Source organism: Lagenorhynchus albirostris, chromosome 4 (assembly GCF_949774975.1).
Source record: "Lagenorhynchus albirostris chromosome 4, mLagAlb1.1, whole genome shotgun sequence".
Lineage (NCBI taxonomy): Eukaryota > Metazoa > Chordata > Mammalia > Artiodactyla > Delphinidae > Lagenorhynchus > Lagenorhynchus albirostris.
In genome coordinates, this window is record NC_083098.1 from 45,005,184 (window position 1) to 45,025,871 (window position 20,688).

Sequence of the window (20,688 nt, forward strand, 5' to 3'; positions counted from 1 at the left end):
CCATATTATTTATGAAAACATCAAAATGTGCCAAGAACTTTGCATGTTACCTACCAGAATTCTGGGGGAAAGGGCCCTATTCACTCCAGCCGTTTTATATAACATAATACATTTGGGCCCAGGAAGATTAATCACTAGAAATTTTTCTAATAGCAGCAGTCCATCACGTTTGATTCTGTGATGGAGATCACTCACACACAGCAACCACATTCTTGGACCGATGAGGCAGTGTGGTTTTTCAAATTCCAAGCAAGTAAATAAGCAACGTGCCCTGATATCTCTCCTACTACATTTCTATGTTGACTGTATTTTATCAGTACAATTCTCTGTAACTCCTGTGTAAGTGTCAATTTTTAGGAGACAGTTCTCCTTGCAAGTCAGTGTTCAGAGACCAGCAACATATGGACGCTTCTTAGAATTTTAGACTCTCAGACCTCCTGAATCAGACCTTCTGCATTAGAATCTGCATTTTAATTTTTTCACCAGCTTTACTGAAGTATACTTGACAAATAAAAGTTGTATATATTTCAGGTGTACAACATGATGTTTTGATATATGTATAGATTGTGAAATGATTACCACAATCAAACTAATTAAGCCATCCGCCACCTCACATAGTTATAAATATTTGTGTGTGGTGAAAACACTTAAGATCAACTCTCTTAGCAAGTATGCAATACAGTATTATTAAGTATAATCACCATGCTATACGTTAGATCTACAGAATTATTCATCTCTTATAACTGGATCTTTGTACCTTTGACCAATATCTCCCAGTTTCCCCCCCTCCACCCAGCAACCACCATTCCACCCTGCTTTTATGAGTTTGGCTTCTTTCAGGTTACAAATATAAGTGAGAGTGTGCAGTATTTGTCTTTCTGCTTAGCCTATTTTAAAGGCTCATCTATGCAGTCGCAAATGACAGGATTTCCTTCTTTTTAAGGCTGAAAATTGTATATATCCATTGTATATACAATCCATTGTATATACAACCACATTTTCTTTATCCATTCATCCATTGATGGACACTTAGGTTTTTGGTTTTTTTTTTTAACATCTTTATTGGAGTATAATTCCTTTACAATGTTGTGTTAGTTTCTGCTGTATAACAAAGTTAATCAGCTGTATGTACACGTACATCCCCATATCTCCTCCCTCTTGTATCTCCTTCCCACCCTCCCTATCCCACCCCTCTAGGTGGTGGCAAAGCACCGAGCTGATCTCCCTGTGCTATGCGGCTGCTTCCCACTAGCTATCTATTTTACACTTGGTAGTGTATATATGTCCATGCCACTCTCTCACTTCGTCCCAGCTTACCCTTCCCCCTCCCCATGTCCTCAAGTCCATTCTCTACGTCTGTGTCTTTATTCCTGTCCTGGCCCTAGGTTCATCAGAACCATTTTTTTTTTTTTTTTTTTTTAGATTCCATATATATATGTGTTAGCATATGGTATTTGTTTTTCTCTTTCTGACTTACTTCACTCTGTATGACAGACTCGAGGTCCATCCACCTCACTACAAATAACTCAATTTCATTTCTTTTTATGGCTGAGTAATATTCCATTGTATATATGTGCCACATCTTCTTTATCCATTCATCTGTTGATGGACACTTAGGTTGCTTCCATGTCCTAGCTATTATAAGTAGAGCTGCAATGAACATTGTGGTATATGACTCTTTTTGAATTATGGTTTTCTCGGGGTAAATGCTCAGTGGTGGGATTGCTGGGTCATATGGTAGTTCTATTTTTAGTGTTTTAAGGAACCTCCATTCTGTTCTCCATAGTGGCTGTATCAATTTACATTCCCACCACCAGTGCAAGAGGGTTCCCTTTTCTCCACACCCTCTCCAGCATTTATTGTTTGTAGATTTTTTTTAAGAAGATGTTGGGGGTAGGAGTTTATTAATTTATTCATTTATTTTTGCTGTGCTGCATCTTCGTTTCTGTGCGAGGGCTTTCTCTAGTTGTCGCAAGCGGGGGCCACTCTTCATCGCGGTGCACGGGCCTCTCACTATCGCGGCCTCTCTTATTGTGGAGCACAGCCTCCAGACGCGCAGGCTCAGTAGTTGTGGCTTACGGGTCTAGTTGCTCCACGGCATGTGGGATCCTCCCAGACCAGGGCTCGAACCCGTGTCCCCTGCATTAGCAGGCAGATTCTCAACCACTGCGCCACCAGGGAAACCCTGTAGATTTTTTGATGGTGGCCATTCTGACTGGTGTGAGGTGATACCTCATGGTAGTTTTGATTTGCATTTCTCTAATGATTAATGATGTTCAGAATTCTTTCATGTGTTTGTTGGCAATCTGTATATCTTCTTTGGAGAAATGTCTATTTAGGTCTTCTGCCCATTTTTGGCTTGGGGTGTTTGTTTTTTTGATATTGAGCTGCTTGTATATTTTGGAGATTAATCCTTTGTCAGTTGCTTAGTTTGCAATTATTTTCTCCCATTCTGAGGGTTGTCTTTTCATCTTTTTTATGGTTTCCTTTGCTGTGAAAAAGCTTTTAAGTTTCATTAGGTCACTTCGGTTGTTTTTATAGCTTGGCTATTGTAAATAGTCCTGCAATAAACATGGGAGTGCAGATGTCTCTTCAAGACACTGACTTCATTTCCTCTGGACATATACCCCGAAATGGGATTGCTGGATCAAACAGTAATTCTATTTGTAATTTTTTGAGGAGCCTCCTTACTTGTTTTCCATAGTGGCCGTACCAATGTACATTCCCACCAACAGTGTATAAAGGTTCCCTTTCCTCCACACCCTCATCAGCACTTGTAATCTTTTGTCTTTTTGAGAGCACCCATTCTAACAGATGTGAGGTGGTATCTCATTGTGGTTTTGATTTGCCTTTTTCCTGATGATTAGTGATGTTGAGCACGTTTTCGTGTACCTGTTGGCCATTTGTCTTCTTTTGAAAAATGTCTATGCAGGTCCTTAGCTCCTTTTGTAATCTTTTTTTTGGGGGGGGGCGGGCTATTGAGTTCCTTATATATTTTGGATATTAACCCCTTTTCAGATAGATGGTTTCAAATATTTTCTCCCATTCTGTAGGTTGCCTTTTCATTTTGTTGATGGCTTCCTTCGGGCACAGCATTTTAGTTTGATGCATTTCCACTTATGTTTTAATCCCGGGAGATCCCGGGAGATGTGGAGTCATGCTGAAGGGTGAGAAGCGTGGCCCAGAACACAGATCACGATGGGCCTAGAATGGTTCTCCCAAACTCCACAGGCAAGCCTTTAAGAATATTTACACCTATAACAGAATAATACATATGCCTCTGTTTCTGAATTGTTTGTTTACAGTACATAAAAAGAAAACAGACAACTATCTAAGGAAAAGAAGTATAATTCTTCCCACTTCTTAGGAGGAAGATGGTTTTATCAGTTGCTTTGTTTTGGGAGAGTGTCAGGGAAGATTCAAGAAAAGATGAATAGAAGTCTATACACCACCATTTCTACAGCTAACGTGTCCAAAATACATTTTAACCTAATTTCCACTGTGGTTCTGACATTTTGCAATTTTTTTATCTCCTTATACAGGCACACCTTGGAGATATTGTGGGTTCGGTTCCAGACCACTGTAATAAAGCAAACATCGCAATGAAATAAGTCACACAAATTTTTTGGTTTCCCAGTGCATATAAAAATTATGTTTACATTACACTGTAGTCTACTAAGTGTGTAATAGCATTATGTCTAAAAAACCCAATGTACATACCTTAGTTAAAATTCATTGCAAAAAATGCTAACCATCATCTGAGCCTTCAGCAAGTCATAATCTTTCTTCAATAGGAACATCAGAGATCACTGATCACCATAATATAATAATAATAATTAAAAAGTCTGCAATATTGCAAAAATTACCAAAATGTGACACAGAGACATGAAGGGAGCAAATGCTGTTGGAAAAAAAATGGCCCTGATAGACTTGCTCAATGCAGGGTTGCCACAGACCTTCAATTTCTAAAAAACACAGTATCCGCAAAGTGCAATAAAACGAAGTATGCCTGTAGTTTTTTTTCTGCACAATATATTCCTGCATATATCCCTGTAAATTCAAGAAATTAGCCATAATTTCAGTTGAAGAATCTTCTGCCTAAGTGATGTTTTATATATCCTTCAGGGTACCACATTAGAAGAAAATGAAATCTCAACAAGGGATTATGGGGGCATAATTAAAACAGTGCTTTAAATTAAATAGTTCTACTAATTAATTTCATAGAACAATAGGCATAAAGAAATGCTGGTTATAAAGTTTAGTCATCATATACTGATTACAAATAAAGATATTAATGTTGTAAACCAGAAGTAAAGGCCCATGCGTGACCTTATCATTCGGAGGAAAAATCCCACAAACAAAATGAAAACTCCCCCCCTCCCCAGTTAAAGATTGGAACATAAATGATGAGCTCAAATACAATGGTGTACCCCAACCCCAAGCCAAAATACTCAAGACAAAAATTTTTTAACTTTATGAAATAGAATATGACTGTAATTAGATATAACAGCAACCCTCACATTTTATTTATTCTGTAAAAATACTTTAATTTGTTACAGCTCATTTATACCATAGCTTTTAAAATTTAATCTTGGAGGGCACTGTGGATTTTAGGGAAGGATTATGGGGGGGTGGCACATATAAGGTGAAAGATAGATGCTATTTACCAGAATGAAGAACAATGGAGAGATAATTGCACTGTTTTTGTGTTTGCCAGTGTGTGTATGTGCCTCAGAAACTGCAGCTTCAGGTCAAGGGTACAGAACCTTCTCTCCATGGAGGTTTCAACTGCTTTATAAACAAAGAAACAAACACATATTTCGTAATCAACAAACACTTTTTGAGTGTATACTCCGGACAATGTACCTTACAAGATGCTAAATTGAACCAATTCAGCAAGTCCAATGAAGTCAAACCTTGATATGTGGTGAGGATTTATTTATTTATGAGACAGGCAGATTCTTATTCAGAGAAATAAACATTTTGATGCCATTGATATTTATAACTCTCACAAACATCCTTTTAATCAAACTGTGTCCCTATAAGACAACGCATGGGAGGACAGGTTTTAAGAAAATTGCGGGAAAGCCCAACAGGGCTTTTAGCTGCACTCAGGCCTTACCAAGGTCAAACAGCCAGAGAAGGCTCTCAGCAATAGAATTTTCCATCCAGTTCATAGCATGACACCTGGGGACTTTTAACATCAAAGCATTATCCAGTTGCAGAAAATAACTGCTCAAACAACAACTAATGAGGTCAGAAAGATCATCAGATTTATTGCCAAAGTAGAAAAAGGGGCATGATTTTCAGAGATGCTTTAATTAATGAAAAAGAAGGAAATTCCTTGAAAGCCCGGCAGCAGAGAGAAACCCACCAACATGCAAGGCTTCTCCCTGCCCGCATTTTAGCCCGTATTAGACTCTGAATTTCTTTAGAATCATATCTGTAGCAGGCTTGGGTTTGGTAATCCACCCAGTTAATGAAAGCCTGTTCAGCAGAGCATTCTTTATTACCTTTTAATCTTCTTGAATTCTTTTGCCTCCTTCCCCAACAGAACATGTTTCAACATCTGTCTTGGGTCTATTTTCTCCTCAGCAACTCAGTATAAGCCTGGAGGGTGGCAGTCAACTTTACTCACTGCCAGGCCAAGGATAAAAACATAAATTTGGGGGAAGTGATGTAGAACTTGATAACTAAAAGTGGAACCAACAGCTCCTACCCTCAGTCTCAGATGGGCCACCCCAGCATTAGCTGAAGTGCCCAGTAGGCTGATGAATCTGATGCAAGGGATCAATTCAAAGGCAGGAACACAGGCACCAGCCTAACTCAAGCTGTCGCATCCACGCATCTATCTATCCATCCAACAAAAACGTACTAAACTTCTGCAATGTGCCTGGCTCAAGGCAGCAATACTGAAATAGTTCCTGCTCTCACAAAGCTGCCTTTTTCTATCCCTCAGTCCCTTTCCATCTATCTTACCAGGTTAAGTTTTATGTTGAACAACACTAGGATTAATTTTTACATCCATTCACTAGGAATTAGACCTAAAACCCTTTGTCATTCCATTTAAATCACCAGCTAGACATAAGCCAATAACTGTCATTACTCCGAATTTAATACACAGGTAGCTTCAGGGTAAGGGCTTACATGCCATCTTCAGAAATGGCTAGCAGAAACAAAATCAATCGTGGCTGACTATACAACGACTGGGAGCCATTAACAGTTCTTCTTGGGCTCCAGTAGACTTATGATTATAAATAGCTTTGTTTGTAACAAGATGTGGTGAGCCCACGGGGAAGATGCAGAGAGGCTTGGGGTCCAGACTGCTTGGATAAGACATTGAGAAAATGACTAAATTACTGTCTCCATTCTGTCCATTAAGGGGATAAGAATATATATGACCAAAACGCTGAAAAAAAAGTGAGCTAGAATGAACAAAAGCCATCTGGTTAAGTGTGCAGAGCCAGAACACACTTGATTTGAAATCACAGATCCATCACTTGAAATCACAGATCCATCCAACCTTGATGAGAAATAAACATTTTTAAACCTCTGTAAATGTTTTTAAACCTCCTTTATTTCAGTTTCCTCTTTCGGAAAATTAAAGATAATAATCGTACAAATATCCTGGAATGATCATGAAGATCAAAAGGAATAATTCACATCAAGCATTAGTGCCCAATAAAGGTTAAAAACAAAGCAAACAAAAATTACTTTCACCAATAATAGAATATCCTCTAGAAGTAATAAGGTTCTACAGCCTCTATTCTAACCTTCTTCACTAAGACACTGTAAAGACGAGTAGAATAGATATGAGAAAAAGTACTCTGAATTCCTAAAAGAAGATGTAGTCTATATTTGTAAAATATTACCAGGATGAGAGCATCAAGTTTATTATTAGTATATTCTAATGGCTGCTGGGGCTCTGGTAACCGGTTTAATTAACCTAATTCACTGTTTAGAAGCCATTAGTTCACCTGATGGACAGGTAAGCACAGCACTACAGGAGATGGAGGGAAGGAAGGGTGAAGGAGGAAGAACACTCACACGCCTCCCAAGTTGTAAGCACTCTAAGAATTCTCAAGTTCTGTGCTTATGCCTCGTTTATAAATTAAAATTCTATCTTTCTTTGTTGTGTTTTGGTAGTCGAGGTGGCTAAAATCCTAGAAAACCCCTTCAATCTTGGGCCATACCACACAAACTTGTTGTATGATACAATGCGCTGAGCTCCAAACATGGAGATTGAAACCTCGATAGGAAAGGCGGCTGCTAGGGTTGCACTAAAATCCCATAACAATCTTTGGAGAGAAACCAAGAAGCAAGAAAAGAAAGCTTTCTGTGTCTGTCTAGACTTCATCTCTTCAGAAGTAAACCTCATCTCCCAGGGCGATAGCAAGAGGGTGATAATTCAGATTAGCTTCAAGGTGGCCATCTGCCAGCGCCATCATCATCAGCCTTCGCTTCCTCCCACCTATCTCATGCCACCATTACTGTTTCCAGCAGCTGAACATAATGAGACCAGAGCCTGAGAAACCAGCCAGCAGACCATATTAGATTCAGCTCTTCACCTTCATGAGGATCAACTGCAAGTTGTAAGTGATAATTGGTGAGAAAGTGACAAGTGGTTTCTAAACTGTCCTCAGCAAATCAATCTCTCTAGCTCATCATCAATGACACTTCAGTAGGTGCTGGTATTTGGAATGAAAAGTTCAAAAAAAATTATGTCTCCCCATCTGCCATCATGAGAGAGAGTCGTTCTTGCTATTACAGAGCAAAGAGCTTGGAGTGAAATATCATCAAGTAATAAATGGCTTTGAAAATATTTTTCAGCATGTCTCTTAGAACTAGCATGTGCTAGCCCAGTATTTCCCAAAATGTGATAGCCATCCTATTAGGAGTATCCAAAGACATTTTATGTTGTGCATGGATGGAATTTTATAAAATGGTTATGTATTCATTTTAATATTTTGGAAAAATGTATAAATCTACATTAAGCCCAGGATTTCACAAGTATTTATTAGGAAGAAGCCATGATAAAAAAGTAAGTTGATTCAAAGAAAAGTATTAAGTGAATAGTAGGACAGGCACTCATGGATACGGCAAAAACACAGGGAGGTGGCATGGGGATGACTCAGGATGAGAAGCACTGCTCTTCACCGGGCTCCTACCCCCTAGGCCAAGGACTCCTGTGATTACTAAAAAAGTTTTCTCATCCTACTTCAGTGGAGAATGGTTGAACTCATCCTTTTTGATTCCTTACAGTAAGCTGACTATGAGCTTCACATCACATGAGCTACTCTAGAAGAGCAGAAAAGAACAGGGATGCACTTGATTCTTACAATCATGCTCAGGCAGCAGACCAAAAAGTCAGAGGACAACGAGGCATTTTTATGGCAGCAAGTCAACACAAAATTTCAAAAGTGTTCCTTTGGCAGAGAACATGGGGACAGGTCTTTCGGCTCAAGGGTGCTCCTAACAAAATACACACTGCCCTCTGAGATTGGGTAATGTGTTCTATTAATCATTGAATGTCCTAAATAGCTCCACAATAGATGCTTAATAAATGTTTGAATAAATAAATAACTACCGGTATCTTAAATTTATGAATATCGCAAGACGACATCATCAACAAAACTTCACATCTAGGTGCGAGGAAAATGTAGCTCTAGGAATGACACTTACCTTGGGCACAGTCCTGACACGGAACAGTATATTTTGGAAGGAGTGTCCATCATTGGCCTGCAAGACTGTGACATCAGAAGTGCTGTCCGAGCCGTCGTGAGCATACTGGAGAAGGCCCCTGGAGAGCTCATCCAGCCGGAACTGATAGCTGGGGGCTGCAGGCGACTGAAGCGTTTGGAGCAACTGGCCATGAAGTGGAGGATCGAGCACTTGGACCACCACATCCTGTGGGTTGTCGTCATCTCGGATGTCAAGCAGCTGAGTGGTGATGGTTCCCCTCTCTCCTCTGCTAATATGGAGAGCCTCATTCCTCAGCACATAGGGGGCCTGTGGAGTTGAAGGGAAGGAGGAGAAGAGAAGCCATTCGCAGGAAAAGAGAGGGCAATCCAGTGGACCAGATACCAGCTGTGTGCAACCTGATTGCCATTTCTATGCTTTTTAAGGAACTCTAGATGCTCCGGCCAAGTGCCAAACTCTTGCATAATCACAGCATTTGTCAGAGGTGTAGTCAAACATAGTAATCACTGCAAAGGAGGTTACTTCACACCTGTGGTTCTGGAGGTTTCTCAAGACACTTCCAGACCATAATATTCATCAGGGGCAACCAAAGTGAGCTGCTTGCTTCCAAATCTCTGAAGTCTCTGCTGTCATGATTTACACGATATCCCCTGAATTGCAACTGAGAGGTGAGTCAGGGAACTCAATTAGTTGTCTGCATTCAAGAGGGACTAACAAGAGATATGGAATTTTGGCATTTGTGTTGGGAGTTGAGCACTTCGTTCGCTCCAGGCTACACTGCAGCAAGCTGACTTGGAGTAAGATACTTCGGCATTCTGAATTCCTCTATTTCTGGTCCCTCCCAGTAATTTTCTTCAAGCTGTCTCGTCCATATCTTCAACGGGCCCACCCCAACTCAGGTGATAAAGCCTGATATGATCATGGTCTGCGTAAGGCAACCACCTGGTTAATTCACGTGGCAAATTTTAATATGTTTTCCTTAGGATTATCAGGTTTCTCCCACCAACTTCAGTAAGCAAATAAAATGTTCTTTCATTGAGATAAAAGTTAATGAACCACACATAAAAAAACACCAACAAGTAAACAAAAAACAAAAAAATCAAGGCAAGAAGCCAAAGAAAACATTATCTTAGTTGTTAATATCACTTCAAGTTGAACCCTCTAGGGGTTTTTCAGTACACTGCCTTTCTTTACTCCAAATGGTTTTCCTTTAACAATACCCCTCCTGGCCTCCTGGAAATTTCAATATCTATTAAAGTAATGTCTAGCTAGTGCATCTCTATAATAATCACATAACAGCTATAGAAGATAGCTACTCCTCAGGATTCCTGAGTGAGAATTCAAGAGCTGTGATTCTATACATGGGAATGAATGGCCCCTCGGATTCTGAAAGAGGAGAGGTCAAAATCCATACATGGAAAAGATCAAATTAACTTACGTGAGAAAATCTCACAGACGCTCAAAACCATATTGAAATATCACAGAAATGTAAAGAAACAAAAGTAAGTTAAAATTCATTTCTAAAAATCCATTTTTAAAAAGTTAAAATGACAAAATAAATAAAATAAAAACGGGCCTTCACCATCTACTCAACTGATTTGGGGAAACAATCAGGGAACCATGGCAGCTCATCATCTCAGATTAGGAAGTCACTTGCCAAAAGCTACCCAAGTCTTTTATTCACCTAATTAGAGTAACTCTATTAGCACAAACAAAAAGATCAAAACAAAACATCTGAGCTTAAATACCGAGAAACATCTAAGCCAGTAAGTCCCGAGACTTGGTAGCCCTCTGACCCATATTTACAGAGATCATATGTTTTTGCTTTGATTTAAACAAAATTCATACTCTTAGCCCAACGCTGAGGTCAAATTAATTTAGGATCAATTTCTAATCATTCCCCAACTTCAGTCATCACTGAAGTGAGAATGCCATCAAGAATCGCTGAGCTGGGCTGTGAACACCATTTGGAAGCCACTTCTGGTTCAAATCTATGTTATCCCATAGTCCATGGTCTTTTCGCTTGTGGACCAAAAATATAAAAATAACAGTTTTTGTTTGTTTGTTTGTTTTTGGCTGCACTGTGTGGCATATGGGATCTCAGTTCCCCAACCAGGGATCAAACCCCCAGCATTGGAAGCACAGAGTCTTAACCGCCGGACCACCAGGGAAATCCTCCCCCAAAAATCACAGTTTTAAAAACAATGATCTCATATCCTTCCTTGAACCGAGACTAACACACTACCAAGATCTAATGTTTAGGTAATCTGGGTTCCCCCATGCTGATATCCCAGTCTCCTACTGTTCACAACTTAAGAATACATTGATCTTCCTCTTCCCTTTGCACATTTCAGCTGTTCAATCCTTCAAGCCCAGGTACTCAGAGCATCTACCATGATTTGTATTCAGGACACATAAGTACAGCTTGACGGAGATGCGTGATGAGAACAGAAGAGCCATCACACTGAATTTTATAGCAACTACCATGATTTCCTCAGACTTATGTTTGGCTGATGACCACACTGGTACTTCATTTAAATAGATCCTTGATAAGATCCTCTAACTACTGCAAACTGAGTTAAATGCAGTTCAGCTACAGGATAGATAGGCAAAATAGGTAAACATAATTCCATATCCCTGAGAGAGAAACAGACAGACAAAACAAACCTATTTACCTATGAATACGGAAGTCTTAACAACTAGTACGGCTTCAAATTATTCTGAAGGGCTAGTATGAGATTCAGTATAGTAAAGTAAGGCACAATGTAATAGTCAAGAACACAGACTGTGTAACCAGATTCACTGGGCACAAATCTCAGCTCTCTGTCAGCTATATCACCATAGACAAGTTACTGAACCTCCCTGAGACTTAGTTTCCTCATCTGTGAATTGGGGATAATAATACCTCACAGGGCTGGCATAAGGATTACATGAGAAACATAAGAGTACTATGGATGTATCAGTAATTGTTTGTTGCTGTTATGACCCACAGTACTAAAAACTACTCCAGTGACATCTCATGAGGAAACTGAGACACGATTAATTCAGCTCAATCATTTTTGCTAAAACTACAGAAAATCTTTATTTGTGCTTCAGAATCAGTAGGCATGTGAAATTATTAATTGTGTGGCATTTTCTTACCTGTGTTGAAAATGCTTGTATGTTGATCAGCTGTGGCTCAGAGAAGAACTGCTGGTCACTAATTTTCAGGTAAAAGTAACCTTTCCTGAAAGAAGTCCCCAAGAAAGGAATGAGAAAGTACAATCATTAAATTGGTCTTTAGAAAGACAAGGATTAAAAATCTTTTCAGATTATATGCATATAAGAGTTTGGATCAAACCACTCCAGTAATATACAGTAAACAGAAATGACCACATAAAGATTAACATAGCAAGAATTTGGATCAAACCACTACAGTAATATACAGTAAACAGAAATGACCACATAAAGATTAACATAGCAAGATGCAGGTAAAACTACTGTATATTCTTCGATCTCATTATAACAATGTTTCTATTTTTTTTGTTTTCTATTTTTCTAAATAGAATATATAAAATGTTGAAAAATCAGTTGTCAGGCCAAGACAGGTTAGTAATATATTGAAGGCTAATGGTTAAGTTGGAGAATGGAAAGGAATCTTTCACTGTCTCTGACTAGTTCTCAATGATTTCCTCTTCCCTGTGAATCCTCTCCCCAACTCCTGGCCAGTTCATGTGAGTGGACCCCAATAACACCATTAACAGTGTTTGCAATGTTTGTGTTACATGACTCTATGGCCCAGTCCTCCCTCCAGTCATACACATACACATTCAATGTGGACTGGACTACAGAAGGATGACTGATTATTCCCTGGAAATTTGGAACTGGCCTGACAGTGCCATTTGACTTTGGGGGAACCACAGTCTATCATGCTGATGGGAATGTGGAGCAAGCCCGTCTGTAGGAGGGAGGTGAATGTGGCCTTCGAGCAAAGAGACAGAGATGAGAGGAAGAACTGAGTCCTGCTTCCCATTTCTGGTTCTAACTCCTGGGCTTGCCCTGGAAGCCCAGTTGCCCTTGATGTGTTTGAGATCTGAGCCATACCTGCAGTGTTATAACAAGCCTTACAATTTTGCTTAATCTAGTTCAAGCTGACTTCCATTACTTGCGACCGAAGAGTCCTAATTAATAGAACAAAATAAGACTCACTCTTTGCTGTGGTTTTTACTTCCTGTTTCAGCAGCTTCAGAGACTACTAGGTGGGAAGGTAGGAGCTGCCCACCTTCAAAGCCAAAGCAAGCTCAGAACTCACTTCAGGCTTGTAAGATGTGTGATTAATACATTATGGAAGGTTTAGAATTCTGGTCTATACTATAGGGACCATTGTTTGAAAGGTTCTTTAAAAGGCATTCATGGAACTAACTACTGAGACATAAAGAATGTGGATGGATCTCAAATGCATTACGGCAAAAGCCAGAAACAAAAGATTATACACCGTACACGTCCATTCACATGACATTTCAGAAAGGGCAAAACAATAAGAGTGAAAAACAGATCGGTATTTGCCAGGGACAGGGAGCGGGGAAGGGAGTGCCTGTAAAAATGAGATGGGGGGAGTGATGAAACTGTTTCACATCTCGCTTCTGGTCTCAAGACTGCAAGACTATATATATTTGTTAACACACATAGAACAGTACAGTTTAAAATGGGGAATTTTATTGGGTGCCAATTATACCTCAATAAATCTGATTATTTTTTTAAAAGAAAGAATGCTTGTTTTCCCTCTCATTCCATCATCCCTTTCATTTTCTGTCTCATTTAAATCCTGTCCCTCTCCACTCCCACCTCCAGACTTCAAGAGAATGCAGGTGATGGAAGAAACAGAATGCAGAAAGAAAGGGTGGTTACTCCCAACCTACTGGGGAAAAACGATCTTGGCGGCACTGAGGTTCCAATAACTGTGTTCAGCCTCTCAGCCACGCCAGCTTATCAGGGCCACTAGGACTGTATTTCCGAGTCCTCTTGCACTCCACAGGGGCATTCCAACCCAAAGAAAGCCAATCCTAAAGAATCACAGTGGGCATTTTCATGGGGATAAACAACCACAAGCCAACATGGCAGGTTGCCCCTTTTGTTTTTGTATCATTTAGAGACTTATATAATTTCCCTTTTCCATGAGTTTCTACCAACCTTGTTTTACTATTCCTCTCATTCTTTCTTTTTAAAAAAATTTTAGCTAAAAAAGAAGATCCAATGTTAAAATGGTACTAAGAAATAAAAAGAGTACTGAAAGAAATCCCTGAAAAATAGTTGCCATTCTTGGTCCCGTTTAGGGGTGCAAAGCTCACTCTGGAAAGAAACTGGTGGTGAGAGATTAAAGAGGTTAAACAGACAAGAGGCTTAACTTTGGTTTTCTCTGGAGCTTTTATGGACTTTACACACTTTTCACAAGTGATTCCGAGACATATGACTACAGGTACGGAGCTGTGTATATATGTGTCTATGTGTGTGTGATGCAAACACCTAAGAACTATACTTGAAAGAAAATGAATGAAGAAGATAGAGCACAAATTTGAAGAGTGATTCTATGGCATCAGACACCAGAGTTTTAAGCTCCATCTCTGGAGCAATATTTTCCTATGCAATGATCTTTTGCCCCAGGAGGATGGAAGCACGCCCTTTATTCCTAGTACTATGAAGGAGGCAGAAATCATAGTGGCTGAAGGCATGGGGTGTGGAATCAGAGAGCCTTGGGTTGGAGTCTCAGCTCTGCACTCATAGGCTGTGAGGCTTGAGCAAGATTACTTACACGCTCAAGGCCTCAGTTTCCCTATCTATAGCCTAGGATCATAAATATACATAATTCAAATAAAGGGCACAACGGCTGGGTCCCAGTTAGCACTCAGTAAATATTAGTTGTTCCTATTCCTGTAAGATGGGTCTTTTGAGGTTACTGGCATCACTGGCTCTGAACTGCAATAGGGAACTTGTGATCTACTTTTCTCCCCACTTATCTCCTAGCCCAGACCTTAAACATTTTTTTAAAAATCTCAAATTTAGTGGTGACAGTAGAAGATATTCACCGCATCCTTTATCACTGTTCCATGGGTTTCAACTCCCTGTTTACACATGTAGTCCACTCTGAATGATCTGCACTAATGAAGCAGTGCAGGGTGAAGGATACTCCAATAGGCTAATCTTTGGGGTGCATTCCCTGATTTCTGTTTAGTAGCTTTACTCTGCTAATTATATGGCTCTATTTGCTTGGGTTAGCATTAACATTCAACTGCATTCCTGAAGCATATGTCAGCTGGGGTGGGGAAGACAGCCAGAAGTGTGCTAGGCATCAGAAGAAAACTGGATCAGGCTTAAAAATGAACCACATTTAGTCCCATAAAGTGGATAATAACAAGTTAACCGTGACTTTTAGTTTCCTTCCAACTCTGAAATTCCAGGAACCATACAATACCTTGAAAAGTACGTACTCCATCCTCTAGCCACTCCCTCCTCCCGGTATAGTACCCTAATGCTGAAGAAGCAGCTGCAGCATCTGGGTATATAAGCGATTTTGTTTATCCTGGGCCAAAAAACTGGGTAATTGTACTAGGAACTTTCCCATCACATCAGAGAATTACCCATAATTATGCGATACAATAAAAATGCCTCTAACAGAAGCACTCTCTCTGAACAATTACAGTGATATGATGACAGGCAGCTGAAAGCATTGGCCTTTGTAGAGTATCGATCTTCCCCAGAAGAAAAGGGAGAGCTATTGAGAAGGAGGTGTGGGGTGCAGAGCACTGATGGAAAGGTGGCAGGAGGAAAACAACAGAATGCTGGGTCACCTGGGCTTTTCTTTGCTGTGCACAAAACGCACTCTTTTCTCCTTCACATCTTTCCAGCTAAAGTGGCCAGCCTTGTCGAGCTGAACCTCTTTTCCATTCCTTGAGAGCACGAGGTGACCATTGGTGGGAGTGCTCACCACATGGAACAGGAGGTCTTCGATCCTGCCATCCTGGTCTTGAACATTCAGGAGGAGAAAATCCAGTGGCTTCATTGAACCAATTGCAAGGGTGAGGGAACCATTCACATGAAGACTAGGGGTGTGTATTTCACCTGGAAAACATATGAATCCAAAGTTCAGGCTTGGTACAGTCACTAATTAGGTTTTATTATTCTTATTATTTAAAGAAATAGACTTGTAATGTTCATTCAGAGCTACAAAGATGAAACTCTAGGCTATCGTATTCCATAAGACTCCTTCTAATACAGTGGTTCTCATCCCGGATGCACATGAGAATAACATAGGGTCTCAATATTAAATAATAAAACTCCTAGAAGAAAATATAGGAGAAAATCTTGGTGATCTTACATTAGGCAATGCTTTCTTAGATATGACACAAAGAGCACAAGTGACAAAAATAAAAATCAGATGTACTAGACATCATTAATATTAAAAGCTTTTGTGCTTTTAATAACAAAGGACACCAGCAAGAAAGTGAAAAGACAATCCACAGAATAGGAGAAAATATTTCCAAATTACATATCTGAAAAGGGACTTGTATATCCCTTCTATATCCAGAATATATAAAGAATTCTCACAACTCAATAAATGACAAATAACCTAATTTAAAAATAGGCAAAGAATCTGAATGGGCATTTCTCCAAAGAAGATACACAAAAGGCCAATAAGCACATGAAAAGGTGCTCAACATCATCCGTCATCAGGGAAATTTGAATCAAAATCACAAAATGATATCACTTCATACCTACTAGGAAGGACAATGAAAAGTATTCCTGAGGGTGTGGAGAAACTAGAAATCTCATATACTGCTGGTGGGAATGTAAAATGGTACAGCTGCTTGGGAAGACAGTCTGGCCGTTCCTCAAGCAATTAAACATACAGCTACCATATGATCCAGCGATTCCGCTCCTAGGCATATACCAAAGAGTATTGAAAGCATATGTCCGTACAAAAACTGGTACACGAATGTTCACAGCAGTGTTATTCATAATAGCCCGAAGTGGAAATAATCAAAACAATCAAACATCAATTGATGAATGAATAAACAAAATGTGGTATATGCATACGATGCAGTTATTATTCAACCATAAAAAGACATATTGATATACGTTCTAACATGGAGGAACCTTGAAAATATCATGCCAAGTGAAAGAAGCCAGATGTAAAAGGCCACATATTGTAAGATTCCATTTACATGAAATATCTAGAGTAGACAAATCTATACAGACAGAAAGTAGATCAGTGGTTGCCAAGGGCTAAGGCAACAGGGCAGTGGAGAGAGACTACTAATGGTTATTGGATTTCTTTTTAGGGTGATGAAAATGACCTGGAATTAGACAGTGATGATGGTTTCGTAACACTGTGGATATGCTAAAGACTCATTGTATACTTTCAAGGGTGAATTCTATAGTATGTGAATTATATCTCAGTAATAATAACAATAAAGAATCACATAGGGATCTTTTAAAACAATCCTGATACTTAGGCTCCACCACCAGAGATTCTGACTTAGGTGTTCTGGGGTGGGACCTTAGTGATTCTACAAGCTCCCCAGGTAATCCTAATAGGCTGCCACATTTGAGAACCACAGTCCTATCCTAATACAGCTGTCATATCCGACCATCAGACCCACCAAGGGCAAGAAAAGGGTCAAGTGTCTGATACCATTTGTAAGGACAGCACCAGTTAATCTACCATGAAGTAGGATTATCAGTGGCTTACTCAGAATTCATGTGAAATATATACGTTGTTTTAAAAATTTACGATCTCTGTCCATAGGAAACATCTGATGGATGAATTAGGATTTCCGACCTTGATATGGAATTCATCCTGTCTCCCGCAAGTCGTTTTGCCTGGACTTTAACCGGTAGCACTTCTTCCTTTTACAAGTAGATCAGACAGGGCAGTTTAGGAATGTCAAGCTTCAGGGGGACTACTTCTAACGTAAAATTACTCCAGTGAAAGTTGAATTCATTTTCACAGGTTGACTTGTATTACATCCCAAGTGGGGTAAGCTGACTCTCAAGTATTGTACTTGGGGTTTCCAGAAGGATCCTAATGAAATAAGCCAAAGATATTTTCTTCCATGGGAAGTCTTAATATCATTAGAGGTCAGAGATATAGACATGAAAAATATGATTGACTGCAGGTGATAAAACATGATGCATGGTATTGATGAAGGACACTCAGAAGCCAAGAGATGCTCAGCTGTAATGTAACTCCCAATCCTCGTTCACCTGTAAAAGTTTTGGGGTTCAAAATTAAGCCTGAATTTAAATTTGTTTCTCTTTGTTGTTTAAGGTAAAGTGCCCACGGATGTGTTGGACAAGACTAGCTCCATTCCTTAACGTGTTACCTAATTCTTAGTGGCAAACAGAGTGGCTTGAAATCCATCCACTTCCAACATGTGAACCTAATGGGGCAAGCTCCTCACACCATTCATTAATTACTTATCATTTATCTCCAGTGTGTGCACAAAGGATGCATCATTGCACCCTGGCATAATAGCTCTACATGTGTATATAAATATAATAAATTTTATCTGTAAGTATAATTTTCTATAACGTGGCTATAGTTCAGGAACACAGCTAAGTTTTATGCCAAATTTCTGATCTGATAGCTGTGATTTTTAAAGCCCAGATTGCTTCTTTTTCACTTCCAAAGATCTTAGAAGTTGAATTTTCCCCATTTTCCATGTTCTATAAACAGTCCCTTATTCCATAGCAGCACCAGGGGTTTTCCGAGAATGGAAAGCCTGCATTTTGTACCACACGAGCCAACTGTATCTGCAAACTCAGCCTCTGTGTGGAGAAATTACAGGTGACTTCACCAGAGCATCGGAGGGGAAGCACTTACCAGCACATGTTTCATTAGAGGAGTGGGCAGGGAAGCCGGGAACACACTTGGCAACACAAAGGCCACTCTTCAGAAGGAACCCATGGTCACAGAGGTGACACCGGTCTCTGTGGCTGCACTGCAAGCACCCCCGGGGGCAGGCTATTGAAGAGAGGACACACTGAATGAGGCAGGACAGAGGCACAGGCCCCCAGAGGGGGCCACCAGTGATAAAGAAATGAAGAGTGGGAGCACAGCAACATATGACCCCCCGCTGCAGCAAAAGAGAACTCCCACAGTTCCCTGCAGAATTTCACAGAAATGAAATTTCCTACCCTGCAAAGGAAAGTGAACAGGAAGGAGCACCCTTGCTTTCCACACTATGACCTGAACATGTTGCACATAAATGGATTGTTTAAAAAGTTAACAATACTGACTTGTAAGGGAGGCAGCTCGTAGGGATTAAGAGCATAAGCCCTGTCGGGTACTGTTCCTCTTCTACCACTTAACGGCTGCTGAACTTGGGCAAGTTGTTTAACAGTCTGTGGTGCAATTCTCTCATCTTAAAAATGGGGATAGTAATAGCACCTAATGCAATGACTGTTGGTTGGATTACATGGGCTATATATAACGCGCAGTGACTAGAACAGTATTGGGCATACGAAAGGACTCAAATGTACTACTATCACTGCTATTCTTATTTTTATTATTATTCTTATTTTTTTTTTTTTTTGCGGTACACGGGCCTCTCACTGCCGTGGCCTCTCCTGCTGCGGAGCACAGGCTCCGGACACGCAGGCTCAGCGGCCATGGCTCACGGGCCCAGCCGCTCCGCGGCATGTGGGATCTTTCTGGACCGGGGCACGAATCCATGTCCCCTGCATCGGCAGGCGGACTCTCAACCACTGCGCCACCAGGGAAGCCCTACTATTATTATTTTAAATGCATGTGGAGAGCAAGCTATTTAAAAGACCATAGATTATTTCTTTGAATCAAGTTAATAAGCTTCTATAAATCAAGTGTTTACTGCCTAATTATTCTGCTTCCTCAGTTGAGATGCTGTTATAGAGAGGTGGCACAGGCTAGTTGAAAGGGCCCTGAATTAGAATCAGAAAATTTGAGTTTAATATCTGACTTTATGTTACCCTGGTTAATACTCTTAAGGCTCTTCCTTTTTTTTCATTTGTAAAACAGGATTCATAGCGTCTGCCATATTTTACTAAGTCATTGTGAATGTTACATGAGATAACGCAGATGAAGGAAATTTGGGGAAATATAAAATGCCACGCCTAGGTAATGGCATTATTATTAAATATCAGGTATTCTTTAAAGTGGGGCACACCTTACCAAGTTTTGCTGGAAATGGTGAGAACAAACTGAGGAAGCTCTTGTGAATAACTCAATGGACAAGGAGATTAAGACTTTGGGTTTAACTTTAGTTTAATAACAAAAGTTCAATGTGTCTCACTAAATTGTCCCCAGAAATCCTACTCCTCAAGGATATTATGGCAATATCAGGGTCACTGGTAATTTAGTCTACGCACTGAAAACCCTGGGCCCATGCCAATAGGGCTGACCCACTCTTAATGGACACCACACCTCAGTTCAATATAAGCTTGACGTTCCATGAAATATTGGCTTTGTTTCCATACAGACCTTTAGGGACAATATTGATTTGTGCAAGAGAATTATTGGCCTACACTTCCGTATTCTATTTGGCTAGCCATTGACAGATGTGCACGAGAAGCCATCAATTACTTAGGCCAAACTCCCTGGGTTTTCATTCTGCTCCTAATTCAGATTCTCCTTGGTAACCTGAGAATCAGCACACCTGACTTCCTTGCTGCCCTCACTTCTTTCCAGAGAACACAGCACAGTCTCCAAGTTACCTGTGCATCTGCGGTTTGAATGATCTGCAAAGTTCCCCTTCCCACATTCCTGGACACACTGGGCTTCCAAGAGGAGAAATGGTCCTTCACAGCGGGTGCACTCACGGGGGCCTTGGCACTGGAGACAGTAGCTGTCACAACCTGGAAGACACAAGTCAAGTCGACAGGAATGTGCATGGCTTTCCAAGGGGCTCCTCCATCACTCCTCGTGATGAGGCAGTACAACCCGGTGTGCTGAGCAAAGCAGCAGACTGGGAGTCA

The 20,688-nt window shown here is 40.2% G+C and overlaps 1 protein-coding gene across 1 annotated transcript in view; it reads right to left on the reverse strand.

Moving 5' to 3' along the window:
* Positions 1-20,688, reverse strand: part of FRAS1 (Fraser extracellular matrix complex subunit 1) — a 467,475-nt gene that overhangs the window by 142,710 nt on the left and 304,077 nt on the right. The window contains exons 25-29 of the mRNA XM_060147971.1: positions 20,428-20,568; positions 18,560-18,700; positions 15,525-15,795; positions 11,842-11,926; positions 8,683-9,009 (exon numbers count right to left, since the gene is read on the reverse strand). Coding sequence (XP_060003954.1) covers positions 8,683-9,009; positions 11,842-11,926; positions 15,525-15,795; positions 18,560-18,700; positions 20,428-20,568 — 965 coding nt within the window. The remainder of the gene's footprint in view (positions 1-8,682; positions 9,010-11,841; positions 11,927-15,524; positions 15,796-18,559; positions 18,701-20,427; positions 20,569-20,688) is intronic.